Source organism: Arachis hypogaea, chromosome 16 (assembly GCF_003086295.3).
Source record: "Arachis hypogaea cultivar Tifrunner chromosome 16, arahy.Tifrunner.gnm2.J5K5, whole genome shotgun sequence".
NCBI classification, from domain to species: domain Eukaryota; kingdom Viridiplantae; phylum Streptophyta; class Magnoliopsida; order Fabales; family Fabaceae; genus Arachis; species Arachis hypogaea.
Window position 1 is genome coordinate 149,732,681 of NC_092051.1, and position 21,614 is coordinate 149,754,294.

At 28.9% G+C, this 21,614-nt stretch overlaps 1 protein-coding gene across 3 annotated transcripts; it reads left to right on the top strand.

Annotated features, from left to right (window-relative positions):
- The first annotated feature begins 15,368 nt into the window (after positions 1 to 15,368).
- On the top strand, positions 15,369 to 20,997 carry LOC112697874 (uncharacterized). Of its 3 annotated transcripts, XM_025751241.2 has the most exons (4): positions 15,375 to 15,737; positions 16,920 to 17,328; positions 17,537 to 17,738; positions 19,722 to 20,997. In XM_025751241.2, exon 4 carries the CDS (start codon positions 19,784 to 19,786, stop codon positions 20,786 to 20,788), a length of 1,005 nt encoding a protein of 334 aa, XP_025607026.1. In that variant the 5' UTR covers positions 15,375 to 15,737; positions 16,920 to 17,328; positions 17,537 to 17,738; positions 19,722 to 19,783; the 3' UTR covers positions 20,789 to 20,997. The 3 variants fall into 3 exon arrangements, with proteins under 3 accessions (XP_025607025.1, XP_025607026.1, XP_025607027.1); XM_025751242.2 differs by lacking the exon at positions 17,537 to 17,738 and having other exon boundaries at positions 15,378 to 15,737; XM_025751240.2 differs by lacking the exons at positions 16,920 to 17,328; positions 17,537 to 17,738 and having other exon boundaries at positions 15,369 to 15,737.
- Positions 20,998 to 21,614: the final 617 nt, after the last annotated feature.

A 21,614-nucleotide genomic window follows, 5' to 3' on the forward strand; every position in this document is an offset into this window, starting at 1 on the left:
CATATCTAAATTTTTTAGCCAAACGATAACAAGACATAAAAAAAATAATAAAAGTAATAGATACATCACTAACATCTGAACCTAGTTCGGTGATAGACATTTTTCCCTCTTCGTACTTGATTACTTTATTTTGAAGTTGGAGGTAAATATCATCCTTCTCATGAATGGATGGCAACCGGGCCTACATGAATGATCAATAGATCCCAATCGAAATTAATTAGAAAAAAGTCTATAATCTATTGACTTTACATTGATAAAATCTTAAAATTTAGACGGATATAATTTAATATTTCAAAAATTAATAATAAAAAACTTTTAAATTATAAATTTAGATAGAATATAAATTAATTCTACCAAAATTACAATAGTTTGAATTTGGTTGGATTAAAAAATAAATTTAAAATATTATCCTATTTTATATATTCCCAATGTAAACAAGATAGTTATGAATAATATAAACAATCATAACTTTATATATGGAACATATCCAAATATCTAATTTCTAAATAAAATAAAATAATGTATATGTTAGAAATCATATAATAAATTAAATGAATTCAAATAAAACATTTACTGTACAGTACTTCTCAAAGGGTTTGATATTTAATTACATACCTTGATTTTTCTCCAAAGTTTACGGCGTTCTTCAAACCTATCAAGCATGTTGTTTGGAACATGATCCTTTTTCATTATTTTTTTCTTTTGATAAGGTTCCTTCTTTAAATTATTATTAACCCTGTTGAAAAATGTTAAAAACATGATTAAAAGAAGATAGAAACAAACCTGTAACAACTCACTAAGCCAAATTAAAAGCAACTGTATCCTATTCTTAATATGAATCGGAAAGCATGCATGAAACAAGGGGTATTGAAGGTACAAGAAAATAAAAACTATACGAAACAAAGAAGGAAAGAAAAAACTAATATTTTAAGTAGAAATTTTGGCTTAGCTTTTTCCGATTGTGCAAAGATGCTATTTACATACCTATATAAGGAAAAGAACTAGGGTTTGTTTCAGTAAATTTAAAAAAAAAAAAAATTTTGAGTGATTTTTTTAACAAACTTTTAAAAAAAATAAAAATAATTTTATATTTAAATATTTTATAAATTTTTTTATCTATCTTATATTTGGATATAAAAGTATAAAAGTATTTTTTATTTATTTATAATATAACAAATATTTTTTAAAATATTTAAAAAATATATAAATTATAACTTTTAATAAAAGATTTTTTTAGTACTTTTATTTTTATTATTAAAAATTTTTCAAACACGTTAAAAAATAAAAAAAAATATTACAAAAAATATTTTTTAATAATTTAATGGCACCAAAACAAATTTGTAGTCTCATTTTTTTATGTCAATTTAATTTTTAAATCTTATCTTATTTTATTTTAAATAAAATAATTTAAAATTCTATCCTAACTTGTTTAAATTTAAACTCAATTGTAATTTTAAAAGAAATAATCTCCAACTAGCTTTAACGTTATTTTAAATTTAAAAATGTTCACAGATGATAACAGTTAGGTTGATAAATTTAAAAAAATTCTCTTGTAGTACTTGAACATATTCTCCTTTTTCTCTTTGCACCAAGATTCTAAAATTCTAACTCGAACTTCTCTAGTTACTGATTTATATTTATTAGTTTATTAGTTTACTAGTTTAATCGATTCAATCGTAATTCAATTAAAATAATTATTTTATAATAAAATAATAAATAAAATATAAATAAACACATTCAAATATAATTATAATATAATATAAATTTTAAAATATTATTTAAATAAAAAAATATTACATTAACTATGATATTATAATCTCATCTAAATACACCTCAACAATTAAAAATCACAACAGTTATATAAAGTTATATGCATTTTAATTTTTAATATTTATAATAACATATAATTAGCTTAGTCTCTTTATGCATAGTAATATTATGATCTATGGGGTTTATTAAACTTCTCAAAATATTAAATTATAGCTATTTATTTGTTATATATATTAAGTTATGGCCTTAAGTTATATGTTTTATTTATGATAGTGTTTATATATATGCTACTTGGAGTTAATGCAACATTATTTTATAATAGTTTATTATTATTTTAATTCATATTAAGAAAAAAAAGTATATTTTTATACTTTTCTATTATTAATAAAAAGTGATGCATCAAGATAGTATAGGTGAATGACGTGAGAAACATCAAAAGATAAAAGTAAACATGAAATGAGAAATTTTTAAAACTAATTAGACTTGACAACATAAAAGTATAAAACAATAACTAAACTAAAAATAATAAATATCGCATTGACTCGTACTAAGGCATATATTACTTCAGACTGTTAGTGTTGTAAGTGTGAGAAATGTTAAAATTAGTCCCATATTAAAAAAAAATAAGAAAGAGTGAGGAATTTATAAGATGAGAGATCCATTGTCGAGAGCTCTGCACGTTCGGCCCAACACAGACATATTTTTTAAGATTTTTTAATAATTGCTAAATAGTCATTTTTTAAATTTAATTACAAATTAACCCCATATATTTTATTTAATTATAAAAACGATTTTTTATTTTATAAATAATTATTTTAACCAAAATCTATCATCTTTATTAACAATTAAGAACAAAAACAATAACAAAGATGATAGATTTTGGTTAAAATAATTATTTATAAAATAAAAAATTATTTTTATAATTAAATAAAATATATGGGATTAATTTGTAATTAAATTTAAAAAATAACTATTTAGCAATTATTAAAAAACCTTAAAAAATATGTTTTATTATAGAATTATTTAATGGTCCAAACGTTCTGAGACCACCGAATCCTGAGCCGAATAATATTACTTTACATAATTTAGATCATTACTAAAAATAATAGATAAAAAAATATTTGGAAAATTTACTTCTAATAATCTAATATTTAAAAAAAATCTAAATAGATAATCCCTATCATGTGGTTAATAAGTTGGAGACTATGGCTCAATTCAATGGGTTGGTACTTGTTATATGGGCTACAGCTATTGGCCACACAAACGCAACAACTGAACCGGTGCGTGCCAGAATGAAATCTAGTATATTTATAACAAAAAATTTAGAAATCCAGCACTTTTATTAAAATTTGATCAACAATTAATTAATAAAAAAATAATAAATACACATTAAAAATAAATTAAAATATACATGTATTTATGTATAAATATATTAATAATTAATTTTAGTGATTAATTTTAATATATAAATAATATTTTTGTTAATTAATATTATACAACGAAGGTTGACACAAACTTTCTTTTATAATGGATTAAAAAAATTGAAACGAGAGTAAATGGGTTTGCGTGAAGGGTTTAGTTTGGTAAAATTTTTGCTTTTTAAATTTTTTTTATAAAAGTTAATTTTTAAAAATTGTAATATTTATGTTTGGTAAATTAAATTAAAAATTTTCAATAAACACAAGCAATAATAATTATATTTGGTAAAATAAATTTAAAAATTTAAAAATACTCTAATAAACATAAATGTAAGCATTAAATTTAAAAATTAGTTAACATATGAGGTTATATTAGATTTTTAAATTTTAAAAAGCACAAACCAACTTTAAAAAGTTTTATCTTAGGTGCTTTTAAAAGCACCTCAATTTTTTAAAAACGGTAAGTACAAGCACATTGTCTTTTTGATTTAACAAACACAAAATGAGGAGTTTGAGCTTTTAAAAGGTACAAGCATCTCTTCAAAAAGTTTTACCCAACTAAACCTGAGACTGGTGGTCTATTGAGTTGAGAGTTGAGGCTGACACAACAGACAACACAAAGTTTTAAAATGTCTTTTGTTAAAATGTTTAGGTTCAACACAAATCTAAAATAATATTCGACTAAAAAAATTAATATATTACACTAAATGAAATAACCATGGAATAATTATATTTTTTTAATTTTATAATTTTTCCCAACAATGACAGATATACTAGTTTAAAATAATTTAGGTTTTTCTCTATTTTAAGATATAATAAAACTTTTATTAAGAGAAGATAGAATACAATATAATATTACACTTATTGTATATAATTATTCATGATCTCTATAAAAAAAAAGGAGATAAGCCAAAAAGATGAAGTAGAAAATGCACAATACTACAATAGTCTAAATCTATGTTATTTCATCACACAATAATTATTAGGTGCTATTGGTACAAATTATAACCCTTATATTGATATATTAATTGAACGATAGATTTTTAATTTGCTTATAACAAGGTTATGAAATCCGGTTCATATATACTGGTCGAACAGGAATTCGGGAGCAAGATGGTCCGGTTAGAAGTCATACTGCTAAATTAAAAAATTATTATTGAACCGTCGAATTGAACCAGAATCCGGTTGATTTTCAAAAATCTTCACCAAACGGCATCGTTTCGTTCCCTTTGGAAAACTCTAAGTCTGCGAACGTGAACCTCTTCCCCAAAGTCCAAACGAAGCACTCTGCTTGTTCTGAAAACCGATTCGAACCGATTAAACTACAAACCAAAAGGAAAAGCAAATCGATCAGATGTCAAAACCCGAAATTAAAAAACCACTCCTGAACCGTCAAACTGGATGAGAATCGGTCGGTCGAACCGAACCGTGATCCGACCGGTTTTTTTTATTTAAGCTTAGACGGCGCCGTTTTGTATCACATTAGGACACGGAAGGTAAGCCCTAATCTCCTGCCCCTTAACTAAAACATGCTCCTGCCTCTCTCACACTCGGCCAGTTCGAGGTTCTCTCGTCGAGCTCCTGCTCCTCCGTCATTTCCGTTGAGCCACCGTCGCGGCATCGCATCTTCCTTCCCTCCGTTGCGCAGCAACCGTCGCAACTTCCTTCCCCTCCATCGCGTAGCCACCGTCGAAATGACGAAGCCTCCGTCGCGCAGTCATCCCGCCAGCGCCAGCTTTGTTCCACCTTGAGCCTTCAATCGTGCTCCACTGCTCCCTGTCCCCCTCTTGCGCCAGCTCTGCCCTGTTCTGCACTCCCTCAGTCCTTGGTATTCAAAAAATTTCTTTTGTAACTATAATTGAATAATTTTTCATTAATTTTGTGAACTGTGAACTATTAATTTTTTGTTGTTGTTAATTTTGTGAACTGTAAACTATTAATTTTTTTGTTGTTAGTTAATTTGTGAACTGTGATTTTTTTTTAGGATTGTGGATAATTTTGAATAATTGTTGTTATTTAATCTGTGAACCTTGCTGTTGTTACTGTGTTGAATAATTGTTGAATAATCTGTGAACCTTGCTCCCTCTCCCTCATACTCTGCTCATTGCTCACTGCTCAGAGTCTCATACCAAAAGTAATGGTTGTTTCCTTGCTTTTTCTATTGTTCATTTGTTGTTCAGATTCAAATACGTCCCTTCACTCCTTTGCTTGGTTAGATCAGTATGATTTATTTTATTCATCGAAGATCTTGCTTAATTTTTTTCTGATACAAAATTACTTAGTTTAGGGGTGTACATGGGTCGGGCCACGCCGGGTCTGGTTTATCCCATTTTCGACCCGAAATATAGACTGAGTCTAATTTTTAGACCATAACCCGATCCTAGACCCGATGAAACCTACGCACCTTCAGGCCGGGTGAAAATCGGATAAAAAACAGGTCTTTAGCATAAAAAAATTACATAATCTCCAACCATTATTTCACAATTCATATAGTAAAATTCACTTAAAAAAATATAACAAGAACCAACCATTCTCTAAAATCTAAGCATAACCATAATCAATACTAATATTGTCTAATAACACCAAATATTTAAATCAATACAAATAACACAATATTATCCATTAATCTAAAGTCTTATACATTTTAAACATAAAACATTAAATTATAATCTTATAATGACTAATAACACAAAATATTAAGGTTTACAATATTTAAATTCTACATAAAAATAGCCATCAGCCATCACTAATAACACAAAATATTAATTGTGTATTATGACCGGACCACCGGATCGAGTTCGGGTGACTCGATTTATGGCCCAGGCCCGACCCGAAAATAATGGTCGGGTCTATTTTTGAGACCCTTACCCGACCCCATACCCAATGAAATCACACTAAATTAGTCTCTAATGTGTTCGGGACCGAGTCGGGTCTTCGGGCCGAGTCGGACCATGTGCACCCCTAACTTAGTTGGGCATTTGATTAAATTGAGAATAATTGTGCAGAACCATATATTGAAAGGATGACTGGATGGAGATTGCGGTTGTTATTTTAGCTGGTTGTTGTTTTAATTAGTAGGATGTAGTTTCAATTCTTGTTTCGATTAAATTAACTTGTTTTTGTTAACTTATTTTGTTATGTTGTTGATCTTATTAACTTGTTAATTTGATCAATTGTGATTGTTAGAATGTTGTGCTATTCTTGACATTTTAATAATTTGTTAATTTAGTAAATTGTTTTTGTTGTGGATTGTTGTTCTTAATCTTGATTTTATTATTGTTGTTTGTCATTGGTTGTTGTTAACTAAATTTTGTTATTGACTAGATGATAGTATCAATCAATTTAATTCATTATTCTTGATTAATTTATTGTTCTTGACTTCTTGTCATTGGGTTGATGTTTGATCTTAGATTGTGTATTTGAAAATTTTGATGATTGATGACAAATTTTGATGTTAGTATTTTATATTTGGTTGTTTTTTTGTTATTTGTCTTTTGAGTTTATATTTGAATGATATTATAACATTGTAGTTGATCTAATACTTTTAATTTGAATGATATTTTAAAATCTGTATTCGATTATAATTATATTTTAATGTGTTTATTTATATTTTATTTATTATTTTATTATAAAACAGTTATTTAAACTATATTTTAAACCTCCTCAATGATCCATTATCACTCTCCAATTATATCAAATTATTTATAACACAAATCACTCATTTCCATCCAATTTCAAACCTAATCATTTATTCCAAACCACTTCAATCAACAACTCAAAAACCCAATGATTTTTCACATATTCCATACCACCAAAATTAATATTTACTAATCCAAACATAAATTACACCACATTCACACTTACCTAGACTTACCCAAATTTATGGCTTTCGACCCAACATTCATTAATTTATCAATTCATAAATCAACAATAATTAATTTACCATTCAATTTCACATATTCCATAACATTTCAATTTCAAACACCAAACCAAATCAAATTCATCAACCCATCAAATAAATATATCAATTTCATCAAATTACACAATTCACGCTTATTCATAGGGGCATCTAGCCTAAGACTTCATGTCAATTACATAGTATTTAAATAAAATTTAAACCGTACCTTAACTAATTTTTCTCCAAGCTCAAAACCACCAAAAAACCTCTTCCTCGCAAGCTTTCAAGTTCAGCCACCAAAACTTAATATCTAGCACTCCAAATCACTAACTCAACTCCAATCAACATACGTTCAATCTAAATTTATACATTGTACCAAAATGAAACATTAGGGTTTATCGAATTAAACTAATTACAGGGATTTAGTGATTCCTTACCTTACCCACTGAGATTTGTGATGAAACTCAGCAATAGTTGCTACTAGAGCATCCCTAAACAACCAAAATCTCAATATCTCAATATACGCCCAATAAAAAAACAAATTGAAAGGAAAAAATGAAACTGGACAGAGAGCTTTGAAGTAATCACCACAACACTTAGATATAATCAAAGAAGATGAGGAGAGCGACGCGTGGGCGCAAACGGTACAGTGATCGATGCTTCAAAAAAATAGTTATAGAATTTTGAAAATCGAAGAGTTAGGATTTCTCTCTTCTTCCCTCTCTTGTCTTCAATTCAGCGTGACATTCACAAATGAGGGAGTTTGGTTGTTGAATTGCATAAGTGTGTGGTTTAAATAGTGTGGGTTTAAACCCACTTGAACTTGATTTACTTGGTTTAATTCGTTTGTCCAAATTTTGGGTCAAAATTTTTTAAGATTAGTGTTTAATTTGCATTCTAATTATTCTCACTCCTTCAAATTATAAATTTTAACTTCTTAATCCTCTTTATTCATAATTAATTATCTCACTCACAATAACAGACAGACTTAAACCGATTAATTTATGCATACACATTTTTACACATTTTTTTATATAAAATTATATTTTTTCACTAAAAAAAATTCATTAAATGCAATTATTTTAAATTTTCAGATCCATCCGAATACGTTTTAGCTATTTTATAATGATTAATTATCTAACTAACCCTTTTATGTTTTTTTTCGGATCTTACAACATGGAAGTTGGAGCATTTCCTAATATATAATATTAATTTCGTTGCTGAATTTAGCATGATATAATTTAATTTTGTTGATGCAGTCTTAATAGATGTGATAAGTGATAAGAGCTCAAGGTTTCTATGGATCAATTATTTGACACCTGATATTAAGAGGGGCAGGATTTTTTGAAGGAGAGGAGCAAATAATTCTCCATCTGCATTTTATTTTTTGAAGTTGGAATACAGTTTAATTATTTATATACATTTAATTTTAAATTGTGATTTTGTTTCCGATGTGTTAATAATTTATTTTGTGTGTAATTATATAATTTCAAATTGTTGTGAATATTTGATATAATATTTTAACTATATTCAAATCATATTTAAAATTACAAATATAATATTTTTAAAACACATTTAAAAATAAGTAAGTTTATGACACATCAAAAATAACATAATAACACATAATTTTTTTTAACATATCCAAAATTTAGCTAAAATTATTTAAAATAAGTGTCATTAAACATCTAAATCACACCTACAATAAAAAATAGTCTTTAAAAAAAATATTTTTTCCTTTTGCTTTTTGTTTTCGTTTTTCTTGCTTCCCAAATTAAAAGACGTCATATGCTTTTGTAAAACTCTTCCTTATTTTTTCTTTTCGTTTTTCTTGTTTTCCAATTAAATGATTTAGTATTTTTTTAAGTTATAATTTAAAAAATTTTAAATTTAACTTAAAATAACTAATTTTTTAAATTTTGAAATTGATATTTTTAAATGCTGGATAAAGAGAGAAAACATCAAATTTTTTTGGTGACTAGAGAAAACATCAAATTTATATACGGTTATTGTAATTATATATTTAAAATTTTTATAAAAAAACTTAAAAAATAGAAGACATTAATAGATAATTAATTGTATTTATTAATTTAATTCAATTCAACAGGAATATCAATCTTAAATCACTATTCTTGTACACGACAAGTATTAGAACAAGCTTATTTGAGTTCATGGATTCAATAAAAAACCAATCTCAAAATAAAACACAATTCTGATTTTTGAGATAAACAAGTCACTTAAAATATATAAAAAAAATGTTCATCATGGGCTGTTAAATCCGTAATATTTAATCACCGTTTTTTCTAGAAATCAACTTAAATATAAAAATAACAAGAGCATTATTCATAAAATAGATTAATCCATGTCAGAATCACTATCACTACTGTAGATATCACTATCACTATCACTATAAATATCACTATCACTATCACTATCACTGGTATCGCTAGATACTTCATCGGAGCCCTTATTTGGCATGATGGGAATCCATTTGCGAAATTCATTAATAAGATCAGGATGGCCCCGCAAAAGTGTAACAACCTGCATGCATAACAACGACAATGTGTATATCTATATATGCTGAGGTAAAAATTTAAGTGTACTTAATTTTACGTATAGTTAATAAAAAAACCGTTAAATAATTTAAATAATTTAACTAAATTTTTATTTAACGGTTTATCAACTTCACGAAAATGAACACGTCACTAACGTCAGAGCTTAGTTGGGTGATAGATTTTCTTCCATCTTTGTACTTGTCCACTTTATCTTGGAGCGAATCGTAATTCACCAGAAACCGATCCTATATGCATCATCATCAACACACAAGTTATTTTACAACAATTAATTACAATCAAATGTGTGGCTCACATTAAACATGGATTTGATTTAAGAGTTACCTTGATCTTTTTCCAAAGGTTTTTGGGGATTGTACATCTAGTCGACCTTCATTAAAACAAAAAATTTAATTATCAAGTGTTACGGAACAATATATATTGGATATATGACTATGACTATGACGGATTAATTAAACCAAGTTTCAAATAAACATATAAATGAAATAAACATAGTTTAACAAAACCAGAAAAAGTTAAATAAACTTATTATTAAATATATCTATATGTCATAATTTTGTAAAGTTTAAAAATTTTAATATACTAAATTTTTTTTGAAAACTATATCATGTATCACACAATTTTGTTTTTTACTACTTGAATGATTTTATGATGAATTTTTGGAAGAAGAGTGGAATAAAAGAAAATAATATTATATGAAATTGTATTAAAATTGTGTTTTACATATATAAAAGTCATGCTATTTATAAAGATACTTTTAACTAATTTCATAAATATTCATCTATTAATTATTAATTATTACTGACTTAACTCTTAACTCCTAACAACTCTAATAATATTTTAATAATTTAAAGAAAAAAATAAAAGAGAATAACCTTTTCTTAGGTTCAGAATGGATAGATACTTTATGATAGCCCTCATTATGCAAATTTGGTTTCTCCAAATACGTTGCTACTGCCAAGTGTTGGGAGAGTAACGTGCACGAATCTTGAAGAGTCTCAGGAATCAATTGGTCAAACTCGTGGAGAAGATCTGGATGACCCCGCATAAGTATAGCAGCCTGCATATAACAATATGAAACATTTCTCAAACTAATAAAAATAGAATATAAGTTATAAGTTTTTTTCCCCTTTCTTTTAAAAGAATACATGTAACTTACTTAATTTTTTTTAAAAAATAATTAACTTAATTAATGTCTTGCTGCTTTGAATTTCAATTATTTACGTAAAAGATGAACCGGTTAGTAATAATTTTTTAAAAAATAGTAGAAAATATTTTAATGAAAACAGTTTAGTTTAACTCAATTAACTTTAAATATAATAAATTTAGACTAAAATTCGGTGGATTCAACTAACTAAGATATATGATTTTTTTTTGGAAATAATAGTTTTTTCTTATTTATTTGAAAAAATTTCCTTCCCATAACAATAATATGTGTGTATGTACTGTTGAAACCAAACCATCACAAAGACTTAAAAAAATAGAAATAATAGATACATTACTAACATCGAAACCTAGTTGGGTGATAGATTTTTTTCCCTTTTGGTACTTGATTACTTTATTTTGAAGCTTGAGGTAAATATCATCCTTCTCACAAATGGATGGCAACCGGGTCTGCATGAAAATTTTAAAATTCAGATGGATATAATTTAATATTTGAAAAAATTAATAATAAAAACTTTTAAATTATAAAATTAGGTAGAATATAAATCAATTTTACATGTTTTGAATATGATTAGATTAAAAAATAAATTTAAAATATTATCCTATCTTATATATTCACGGTATAAACAAATAGTTATGAATAATATTATACATAAAATAATTATATAATAAAGTAATATGTATGTTATGGAAATCATATAATAAATGAATTCAAATAAAACATTTACTGTATAGTACTTTTCCAAGACTTTGATATTTAGTTACATACCTTGATCTTTCTCCAAAGTTTATTGCATTGTTCCAACCTATCAACCTTGTTGTTTGGACGTGTAATGGGTTTAAATTTTGGCCGTACTACACCCGGGGGAGGAACATGATCCTTCTTCATTATATTTTTCGTTTGACAAGGTTCCTTCTTCATTATTAACCCTGTTGAAAAATGTTAAAAATTACAACATGATTAAAAGAAAATAGAAACAAACAACTCACGAAGCCAAATTAAAAGCAACTATATCCTATTCTTATATGAATCGAAAAGCATGCATGAAACAAGGAGGATTGAAGGTACAAGAAAATAAAAACTATACGAAACAAAGAAGGAAAGAAAAAACTAATACTTGAGTAGAATTCTGGCTTAACTTTTTTCGATTGTGCAAAGATGCTATTTACATACCTATATATAGGGAAGAGAACTAGGGTTTGTTTCGGTAAATTTAAAAAAAAAATCTCTTTGAGTGATTTTTTTAACAGATTTAAAAAAATATATATATATTTGAATATTTTATAAAAAAATCTTTTTATTTAGGAAAAATTATTCTAAAGGACCGTTAGGAAGATTTAATTATTAAAAAGGACCTTTAATGCCAAAATTATTAAGAAGGACCAAATCTTTTTATATAATATTTAAGAAGAAGAACAAAATCTTTTTATAAAGAGATAAATATATCCTTAACTATTTTTCCTCAACCATATTTATTTCAGTAGTCTTGACTACAGAAATTGAAAATATATTTTCCAACCTTCCACAATCATGCACCCATATCTTTTACAATTTGATATCACTCCATTTTACTTCTTTCTTCTGTTTGAATACATTCTCCAGTTTCGGGAGTGTTTCTAAATGAATATCTTGCAACTTGATGTTATGCATAACATCTTTTCTATTATTATCGTCAGCTTTTTCAAATATAACTTTGATTGACTCGCAGTTCGTAACCCTCAAACAACTTAAATTCGACAATCTTTCAATCAAATTATGAGGAATCACATGGACCAATTCATCACATTTCTCAATGATCAGAGTGTGTAGTTTGCCCAAAAAAATTTCATGAGCTTCAGAATTCCATATTTTGCACAAACTCTTTATGTTACTCAGTTTGACAGTCTTCAAATTTAGAAAAATTGCATCCTGCTTTTGGTTCACAATAGCAAGCTAATTGAATTAGCAATTATGCTAATATGCTAAATACATTTACTGCATTCAAAGTGCAAACAACTTATTTGAAATTCTTTTTTCCTTTCAAAAATCCTATCAAAGCTATAACTAAATAGGTCATTCACCGAAGGATGTAGAAATTAATGTGTTGTATGGATATATAAATGTAAATAAATAATCAGTAATTTAAGAAGATAAAAAGAGTTGGTCTTTTTTAATAATTTTGGTATTAAAAGTCCTTTTTAATAATTAAATCTTCCTAACGGTCCTTTAGAATAATTTTCTCTTTTATTTATCTTATATTTGGATATAAAAGTATTTTTTATTTATTTATTATATAATAAATATTTTTTTAAATATATTTAAAAATATATAAATTACAACTTTTAATAAAAGATTTTTTTATTTTTTTAATACTTTTATTTTTACTATTAAAAATTTGTCAAACACGTTAAAAAAAATCATTAAAAATTATTTTTTTAATAATTTAATGACACGAAACAAATTTTTAATCTAATTTTCTTTATGTCAATTTAATTTTTAAATTTTATTTTATTCTATTTTAAATAAAATCATTTAAAATTCTATCCTAACTTATTCAAATTTAAAACTCAATTGTAATTTTGAAAGAAATCTCCAACTAGCTTTAACGCTATTTTAAATTTAAAAATTTTCGCAGATGATAACAGTTAGGTTGATATATAAGGTTGCAACAAATTTTATAAAAATCATTCACAGAGTTGGAAGAAATTGTGGAGAATCAAACTAGCCAATCTACAGACACTAATAAAACTATATTAAAAATTAGTCATTTACCTACCATCGCAGTTAATTTAATTTAATTAAATTCAACGCAAACATCAATCATCAATCAACACGCTGTATGTTTTGAAAGAAGGCCAGCATTAGCATAAACTATAATATTATAATCTCATCTAAATATACCTCAACAATTAAAAATCACAACAGTTATATGCATTTTAATTTTTAATATTTATAATTAACATATAATTAGCTTAGTCTCTTTATGTATTGTTAAATAATTTTATATTATTAAAAATATTAATAATAATTAATTAATAATTATAAATTACAAAATTTATTACTCGTAATATCCATCATTCTTCTAAAACTGAAAAACTCCCATTCAATATATATATTGTTTATATATTTTTATCTGATAATTTAAATCGATAAAATATCAGAATATGTGATTAATGACAATTTTATAAGGATATTCATACTTTTATATATATATATATATATATATATATATATATATAGAGTATATTTTAATAGATTAAGTAGTTTTTGTCCGTCTATCAAAAATAAAATCGTAAGGCTCAAAATATTAATACAGATAATATTTATAATTTTATTTTCTATTTTAATATTTTGACTTTATTTAGAAACCTAAAATTTTACATTCAATACTAAATGGAAAAAGTATTAAGAATATTAGAGATTTTTTCTAAAATTATATATATCCGTTAAATAGGCCAGTATATACTTATAGTCTTATACGAATTAGATACACCTCAAATCTCATATAACAGTTTAGTGTATGTTCACTCTAATTATATATGATAAAATATAAATTAATGAACTATGTGTTACATATATACTAAAATTAGTCACCAAAATTAGTTATTATTATAAAATATATGTCGGAATATAAATATACGTTAAAAATAAATTAAATTACACATGTATTTATATACATACATTGATGGCTGAATTTAGTGGATGATTTTAGTATACTAATAGAATTTTTGTAAATTAATTGATTATGTTATGTGTATACTAAAATTAACTATCAAAGTCAGTTATCGGTATAAAATACATGTTAAAATATAAATACACATTAAAAATAAATTAAACTATACATGTATTTATATATAAATATATTAGTAAATGATTTTAGTGATTAATTTTAATGTATAAATAACATTTTTGTTAATTAATATTATGTAGACGATGCTTGACACAATTTTTTTTTAATATAAATTTATAATAGATTACAAAAATTGAAACGAGAGTAAATGGTTTTGTGTGAAGAGACTGAAGCCAGAAATGGAGTGAGATTTAATTTGGCAAAGTTTTTATTTTTTAAAAGTAGTTTATAAAAGTTAATTTTAAAAAAAAAAATTTAAAAGTTGTATAATTTATGTTTGGTAAATTAAATTAAAACTAGCTTTTAATAAACACAAGCAACAACAATTGTATTTGAAAAAATAACTTTTAAAATTTAAAAATACTATAATAGACATGAGTGTAAACATTAAATTTAAAAATTAGTTAACATATGAGATTATATTAGATTTTTAAATTTTGAAAAGTACAAACCAACTTTAAAAAGTTCTATTTTAGATGTTTTCAAAAGTACTCCAATCTTTTAAAAACGGTAAACACACATGGCCTTTTTTATTTACCAAATACAAAATGAAGAGTTTAAACTACAAACCACACGCAAAAGGAAAAGCAAATCGGTCAGATGCCAAAACCCGGAAATTCAAAAACCACTTTTAAACCGTCAAACCGGATGGGAACCGGTTGTCGAACCGAACCGTAATCTGACCGATTTTTTTTATTTAAGCTTAGACGACGCCGTTTTGCACATTAGGGCACGGAAGGTAACCCTTGCCAGCCCCAGCCCAAAGCCCCTGCCCCGTAACTAAAACGCGCTCCTGCCTCTCTCACACTCGACCTGTCCGATGTTCTCTCATCGAGCTCCTGCTCCTCCGTCACTTCCGTTCAATCACCGTCGCGGCGTCGCATCTTCCTTCCCCTCCGTTGCGCAGCAACCGTCGCAACTTCCTTCCCCTCCATCGCGCAGCCACCATCGGAACGACGAAGCCTCCGTCGCGCAGTCGTCCCGCCGGCGCCAGCTCTGTTCCACCTTCAGCCTTCGATCGTGCTCCACTGCTCCCTGTCCGCCTCTTGCGCCAGCTCTGCCCTGTTCTGCGCTCCCTCAGTCCCTGGTATTCAAAAAATTTCTTTTGTAACTATAATTGAATAAATTTTCATTAACTTTGTGAACTGTGAACTATTAATTTTTTGTTGCTCATCCAAAAAAAAAACTATTAATTTTTTGTTGTTGTTAATTTTGTGAACTGTGAACTATTAATTTTTCTCGTTATTAGTTAATCTGTGAACTGTGATTTTTCTTTTAGGATTGTGGATAATTTTGAATAATTGTTGTTAGTTAATCTGTGAACCTTGCTGTTGTCACTGGTTGAATAATTGTTGAATAATCCGTGAACCTTGCTCCCTCTCCCTCGTACTCTGCTCATTGCTCACTGCTCAGAGTCTCATACCAAAAGTAATGGTTGTTTCCTTGCTTTTTCTACTGTTCATTTATTGTTCAGATTCAGAGACGTCCCTTCCCTCCTTTGCTTGGTTAGATGAGTATGATTTAGTTTATTCTTGAAGATCTTGCTTAGTTTTTTTCTTTTTGGGTGCAGAATCATTTAGTTGGGCATTTGGTTAAATTGGGGATAATTGTGCAGAACCATATATTGAAAGGATGACTGGATGGAGGTTGCAGTTGTTATTTTAGCTGGTTGTTGTTTTAATTAGTAGGTTGTAGTTTCAATTCTTGTTTCGATTGGATTAACTTGTTTTTGTTAACTTGTTTTGTTATGTTGTTGATCTTATTAACTTGTTAATTTGATCAATTGTGATTGTTAGGATGTTGTGCTGTTTTTGACATTTTGATAATTTGTTAATTTGGTAAATTGTTTTTGTTGTGGATTGTTGTTCTTAATCTTGATATTATTATTGTTGTTTGTCATTGGTTGTTGTTAACTAAATTTTGTTATTGACTAGACGATAGTATCAATCAGTTTAATTGATTATTCTTGACTAATTCGTTGTTCTTGACTTATTGTCATTGGGTTGCTGTTTGATCTTAGATTGTGTATTTGGAAATTTTGATGATTGATGGCAAATTTTGATGTTGGTATTTTATATTTGGTTGTTTTTTTTGTTATTTGACTTTTGAGTTTATATTTGAATGATATTATAACATTGTGGTTGATCTAATACTTTTAATTTGAATGATATTTTAAAATTTATATTAGATTATAATTATGTTTTAATATGTTTAGTTATATTTTATTTATTATTTTATTATAAAATGGTTATTTCTGTTGAACCATCAGTTGAATCGGTTGAACCAATTAACCAATGAACCAGTAACTAGAATGGTTCGATGACCGGTTCGGTGTTCAGAACCTTTTCTGCCACTCTCTCACTCACGCGACACTCCTCATACTTCCTCGCCTACTTGAGCTCCTCCCTAACTCCCACACCTGCTCTGTCCAGCCACCCCCCTGTCACCGCCGCCGTCGTAGCCACCGCCTTGCTTGAAGCCGGTCGTCTCCGCCGCTGTTCGAACTTCGAAGCCACCGTTGCCGTTGCAACTGGTCTCGCCTTGTTCCTCCATCGCACAGCCACTGTTCCACCGCATCAGCCCCTCTGTTCCACCGCATCAGCCCCTCTGTCATGCTCCTTGTCCCACTCTGTGCTCTGTCTCGAAGGATCTATTCTGTTCCTTAATTGATTGAGCAGGTAAGTACATTCATCTTCCCCCTTGACTAATCCCGGTCGAGTTGGATTTTTCACAACGATACTACAACCTCTGCTCTCTTTAGAAGGTTTTTTTATTTTTATTTTTTAACTGTAATTGTTGTTTTAAACTTTTAATTGGTTAGTTAATCTATGATTTTTCATGTTGCTTCTTCAATTGTTGTTATCATTAGTCATTACTGTGATTTAGGATTGTGGATGATCTTGAATATTGATTCTGATATGCTGCGGCATCCTCTCTCTGCTTCTGCTTCTTCTCCGTCGCGACCTCTTTTCTCTTCTGCTGCGTCACCTCTCTTTTCTGCTCCACTGCCGCCTTCTCTTCGCCTCTCTGCTTCGCTTCCTCCTCCTTTCCGCCCCACTGCTCCGTCGCAGCCTCCTCCTCTCCACTGGTGTGCTCCGCTTTCCTGCCGTTGCTTTTTTTTTCTTCGGCTACCTTTTTTTTTAATTTTTTGTTGATCGATGTGTTGTTGTTAATCAAGTGCCAATGTTGCTGCTGTGCTGTTATAGTTGAAATTCTGCTATCTATTTGTTGTTGTTCTTCCTGATTGTTAATCAAATTTCTGATGAAATTGTTGATAAAATTGATCCCGTTGTTGATCAATTTAAGTTAGAGTTTTAATTTTTATGTCAGGTTGTTATGTTCAATCTCATCGATGATGATTGATATTAAAGTATAATATTAGTTTTGTGTTATGACACAACTAATATTGGGCTGCACATTAGAGTTTATTAGGAATATAAATAAGAGTATTGAGTCATTGTATTGAGTATGAAAAAATTAATGAATTGGTGAATTTCTTAGAATTCTTTGGAGATTGATAACTCATCTCAAATAGAGTTGCAACATTTTGTTATTTGCGTTTTGGATTTGGTGATTGGTACCTGAGATTTGTTTTTGGATTTATTTTGTGAATGATAAGAATTCAATAGATATCATATAATATATAATATTTATTAAATTCGGTTAAGTTGGATTCCAGTTCAAATGGTTAGAACTCTAAATCTTAACCCGAAACCTATCCAGTAGCCTGAACGGTTGATTGTCCGGTTTTGTTTCTAGAACCTTGGTGAAGAGGAATCTATCTAACCTTGAAGAAACCGTGTAACCCTTATTGACAGACCAAATCCAACCTTGAAGAAACCGTGTAACCCCTATTGACAGACCAAATCCAACCTTGAAGAACCCGTGTAACCCCTATTGACAGACCAATTGAATTTTGCATTGGATAGTGGAGGTTCCTTAAGGCCATAAATCACAATTTAAATGAAAACATTAAAGTCTCGCGTGGTAGATGTAATTCTCCCATGGAAACCTTATAGCATTAAGTCCAATTAATTATTATTATTAGAAAAAGAGAAATCAAGTATGTGTTGCAGTCTTAGAAAACACGAGGAAAGAAGTTCAGAATTGCAATGTCTTGGTAGATATGTGGTGTTGCTGAATTTGCAATTAGAGATATATAGTGGTGCTTCATCTGCATATCATTCTACCTTTAATTTTGTCATGGGTTTTTACATTTTTTGCTTATAAAGTGTCACTTGTTTGTTTTTCATTTGTCAGAGGAAATACACACTTGCTTGTATGCTACTAAATATACTTTCTTGTAATCTGATTGTGAAAATGTACTTCTTTCTTTGTATCCAAACAAGTCTATAAGTGGTTTTTAATAATTAGGTCACTTCTTAAGGTAGCCTATTTCTATCTGGCTGCTTCGAAGCTAAGGGAAGAAAGTTATATTTTATTTTCTGTTCTTTCTTCCGAGTGAGTGTGTGTGAGTATGAGTATGACTGTATGAGTATGAGTAATGGTATGAGGTAGTGGATGCCAATTTAGAACTGTAAATTTTGTTTGTTTTGACTCTTTGGATGATTGATGGGACTGTGAATCTTATGTGTGATTGCCAGCAGAAATTTGTTTCTTGAAAATAAAATTTATTTATGGGAATTATCAAAGGATAGAATGGTTTAATGTTTTGATCTGTCATGCTCATGAGACTGTACTGGCTGCATTGTTTGCATCCCTAGCTATATTTTATTTTCGTTATGGTTTTGGTATACAATAAATCAGTCTTATACGATCCCTTCTAACTTGTTAACAATATATAGTACTTTTACAACTCTATCATTTAGCTCATTTGTTATTTTGAAATATAAAAAGAACTGTTCTGGTAGAGTCATCACTCATCACCTGGTAGAGTCGTCTCCCTTTTTGTAGCACATTAAATATGGCAGACTGATAAAAACTTTTGGGACTGTATTGTAACTTCCAACCTTTGGATATTTTGACTGTACACATTGCATAAGTTACGTTACTTAATTGACGGATTTCAATGTATTGTTACCAATCATATCTGTTGCCAATTGCGTGTCAGATCCAGATAGTTAAAGGTTCTGCCACATTTATTTGAGAGAGAGAGAGAATCATTCAGCAAATATGAAAGAGGAAGAGGTCAATCGATGCCAAATTCAAGAATGGTACCCGAAGTTCAAATCTGTATCTATCAAGACCATAATTCATAAACTCCCTGAATCTTTTATTCAGTACCTTCTTGATGACTCTGGGACATTTTTGTTGCCTGCTTCTGTGTTGGATGAAGATGCCTTGCCGAATAGAATTCATAATTCGGATGATGAAGATTTTCAGGTGTCAGAAGGAACTGCTGATGAAGCAGAAGAACCTTCTCCACCGCCTTCATTTCCAGAACTTGAGTTGAAAATTAAGGAATCCATCGAGTCCCTTGGGGGTGCAGTCTTCCCCAAGTTGAATTGGAGTGCCCCAAAAGATTCGGCTTGGATAAGTACTTGTGGCAGCCTTCGTTGCACCTCTTTCAGTGAGATTGCGCTCTTGTTCCGCGCATCTGACTCATTGGTGCATGATTTGTGCCACGCTTATGACTCTTGCCAAGATAAATCTTTGTCCAGACCTCAAGAGTTTTTTCTTGCCCTTCGAAAATGGTATCCATCCCTTCAACCTGACATGGAGTTCCGTTGCTTTGTGCGAGATCAGAAATTACTTGGAATTTCTCAGCGAGAAGTTACTACCTTTTATCCTCCTTTGCTTGAAAAGAAGAGCAGCCTCCAATTGCTGATACAGGAATTTTTCAACAGTTATGTTAAAGAGAGATTTGAGTCTGAAAACTACTCATTTGATGTTTATATTACAAGGGACGAGAGAGTTAAGATCATGGACTTCAACCCTTGGGGTGCCTTTACATTGCCATTGTTGTTTACGTGGGATGAATTAGAGCATATCCACAATGAAGGAGGTGATGCAGAGTTCAGAATCATTGAAGATCATTGTGGTGTTAGGCCAGGCTTGAAAACTGCTGTTCCATATGATTACTTGGATACTGCCCCAGGAAGTGGTTGGGATCAATTTCTGAGGAATGCACATGAGGAGTTACATCGACAAACCATGTCTACTGACGCAGGTGCATAACAATTAGATTCTGTTTCTCATCTGCCAACTTTGAGGTAGAAAACAGAAAAGTAGATATTTTGTTCCCTAGTCTGAGCTGTTTGACATTCATATTGGATGTCGAAAAACATTAAAAATTTCTACCTGTTCCAGAGGTGTTTCTTTCCTTTTTAACAAATATGTAAACTGGTTTTGCTACGCATATGCTTAATGTTTTGAATGTTCCCTTCCATGTAGATTTACATATGCGATTTTATGAGGTTATCAAAGCTTGACTTAATGCGTGGTAGTGTATTTTGTTGGCCATGTGTGCATCAATTGTCCCGTGGCGGAGGCTATGTGGGCCAAGTCACAATCGAATGTCGTGGGCGCTTGTGTTGCTGAATGTACTATAAGGCTAGGGTATGCGCTTCTTCTAACACCAATTGGTTTTAGTCGAGCTGGTAGCGCCTGAGGTCCTACATATTTTAGGTCCTCAATTGAGTCGAGTTTACATGTTTAGCTTTATGATTCAAGATTCACCTAAAATCATGTTAAACTAGTTTACTCTACAAGTTTAAGTTATATAATATTATTAGTTTATTTATAAGTATGATATTACTATATTGTCATATTTTGCTAATAAATTCAATTGCACCCTACAAAAAAAAAAACTTGATGGCTCAAGTATAAGATGGTTTCGTAGTATTCCATGTAAAATTTTTATTTTGCTTTTGGTTTTTTTTTTCTCTCTATTAAGTATAATTAGATTTTATTGTGTCTCTCCCATTTAGATTTAGTGTTGATCAACAATATTTATAAGTATTAAAAGAAGACATTAAAATACTTTTAAGGAGAAAAATGTAAA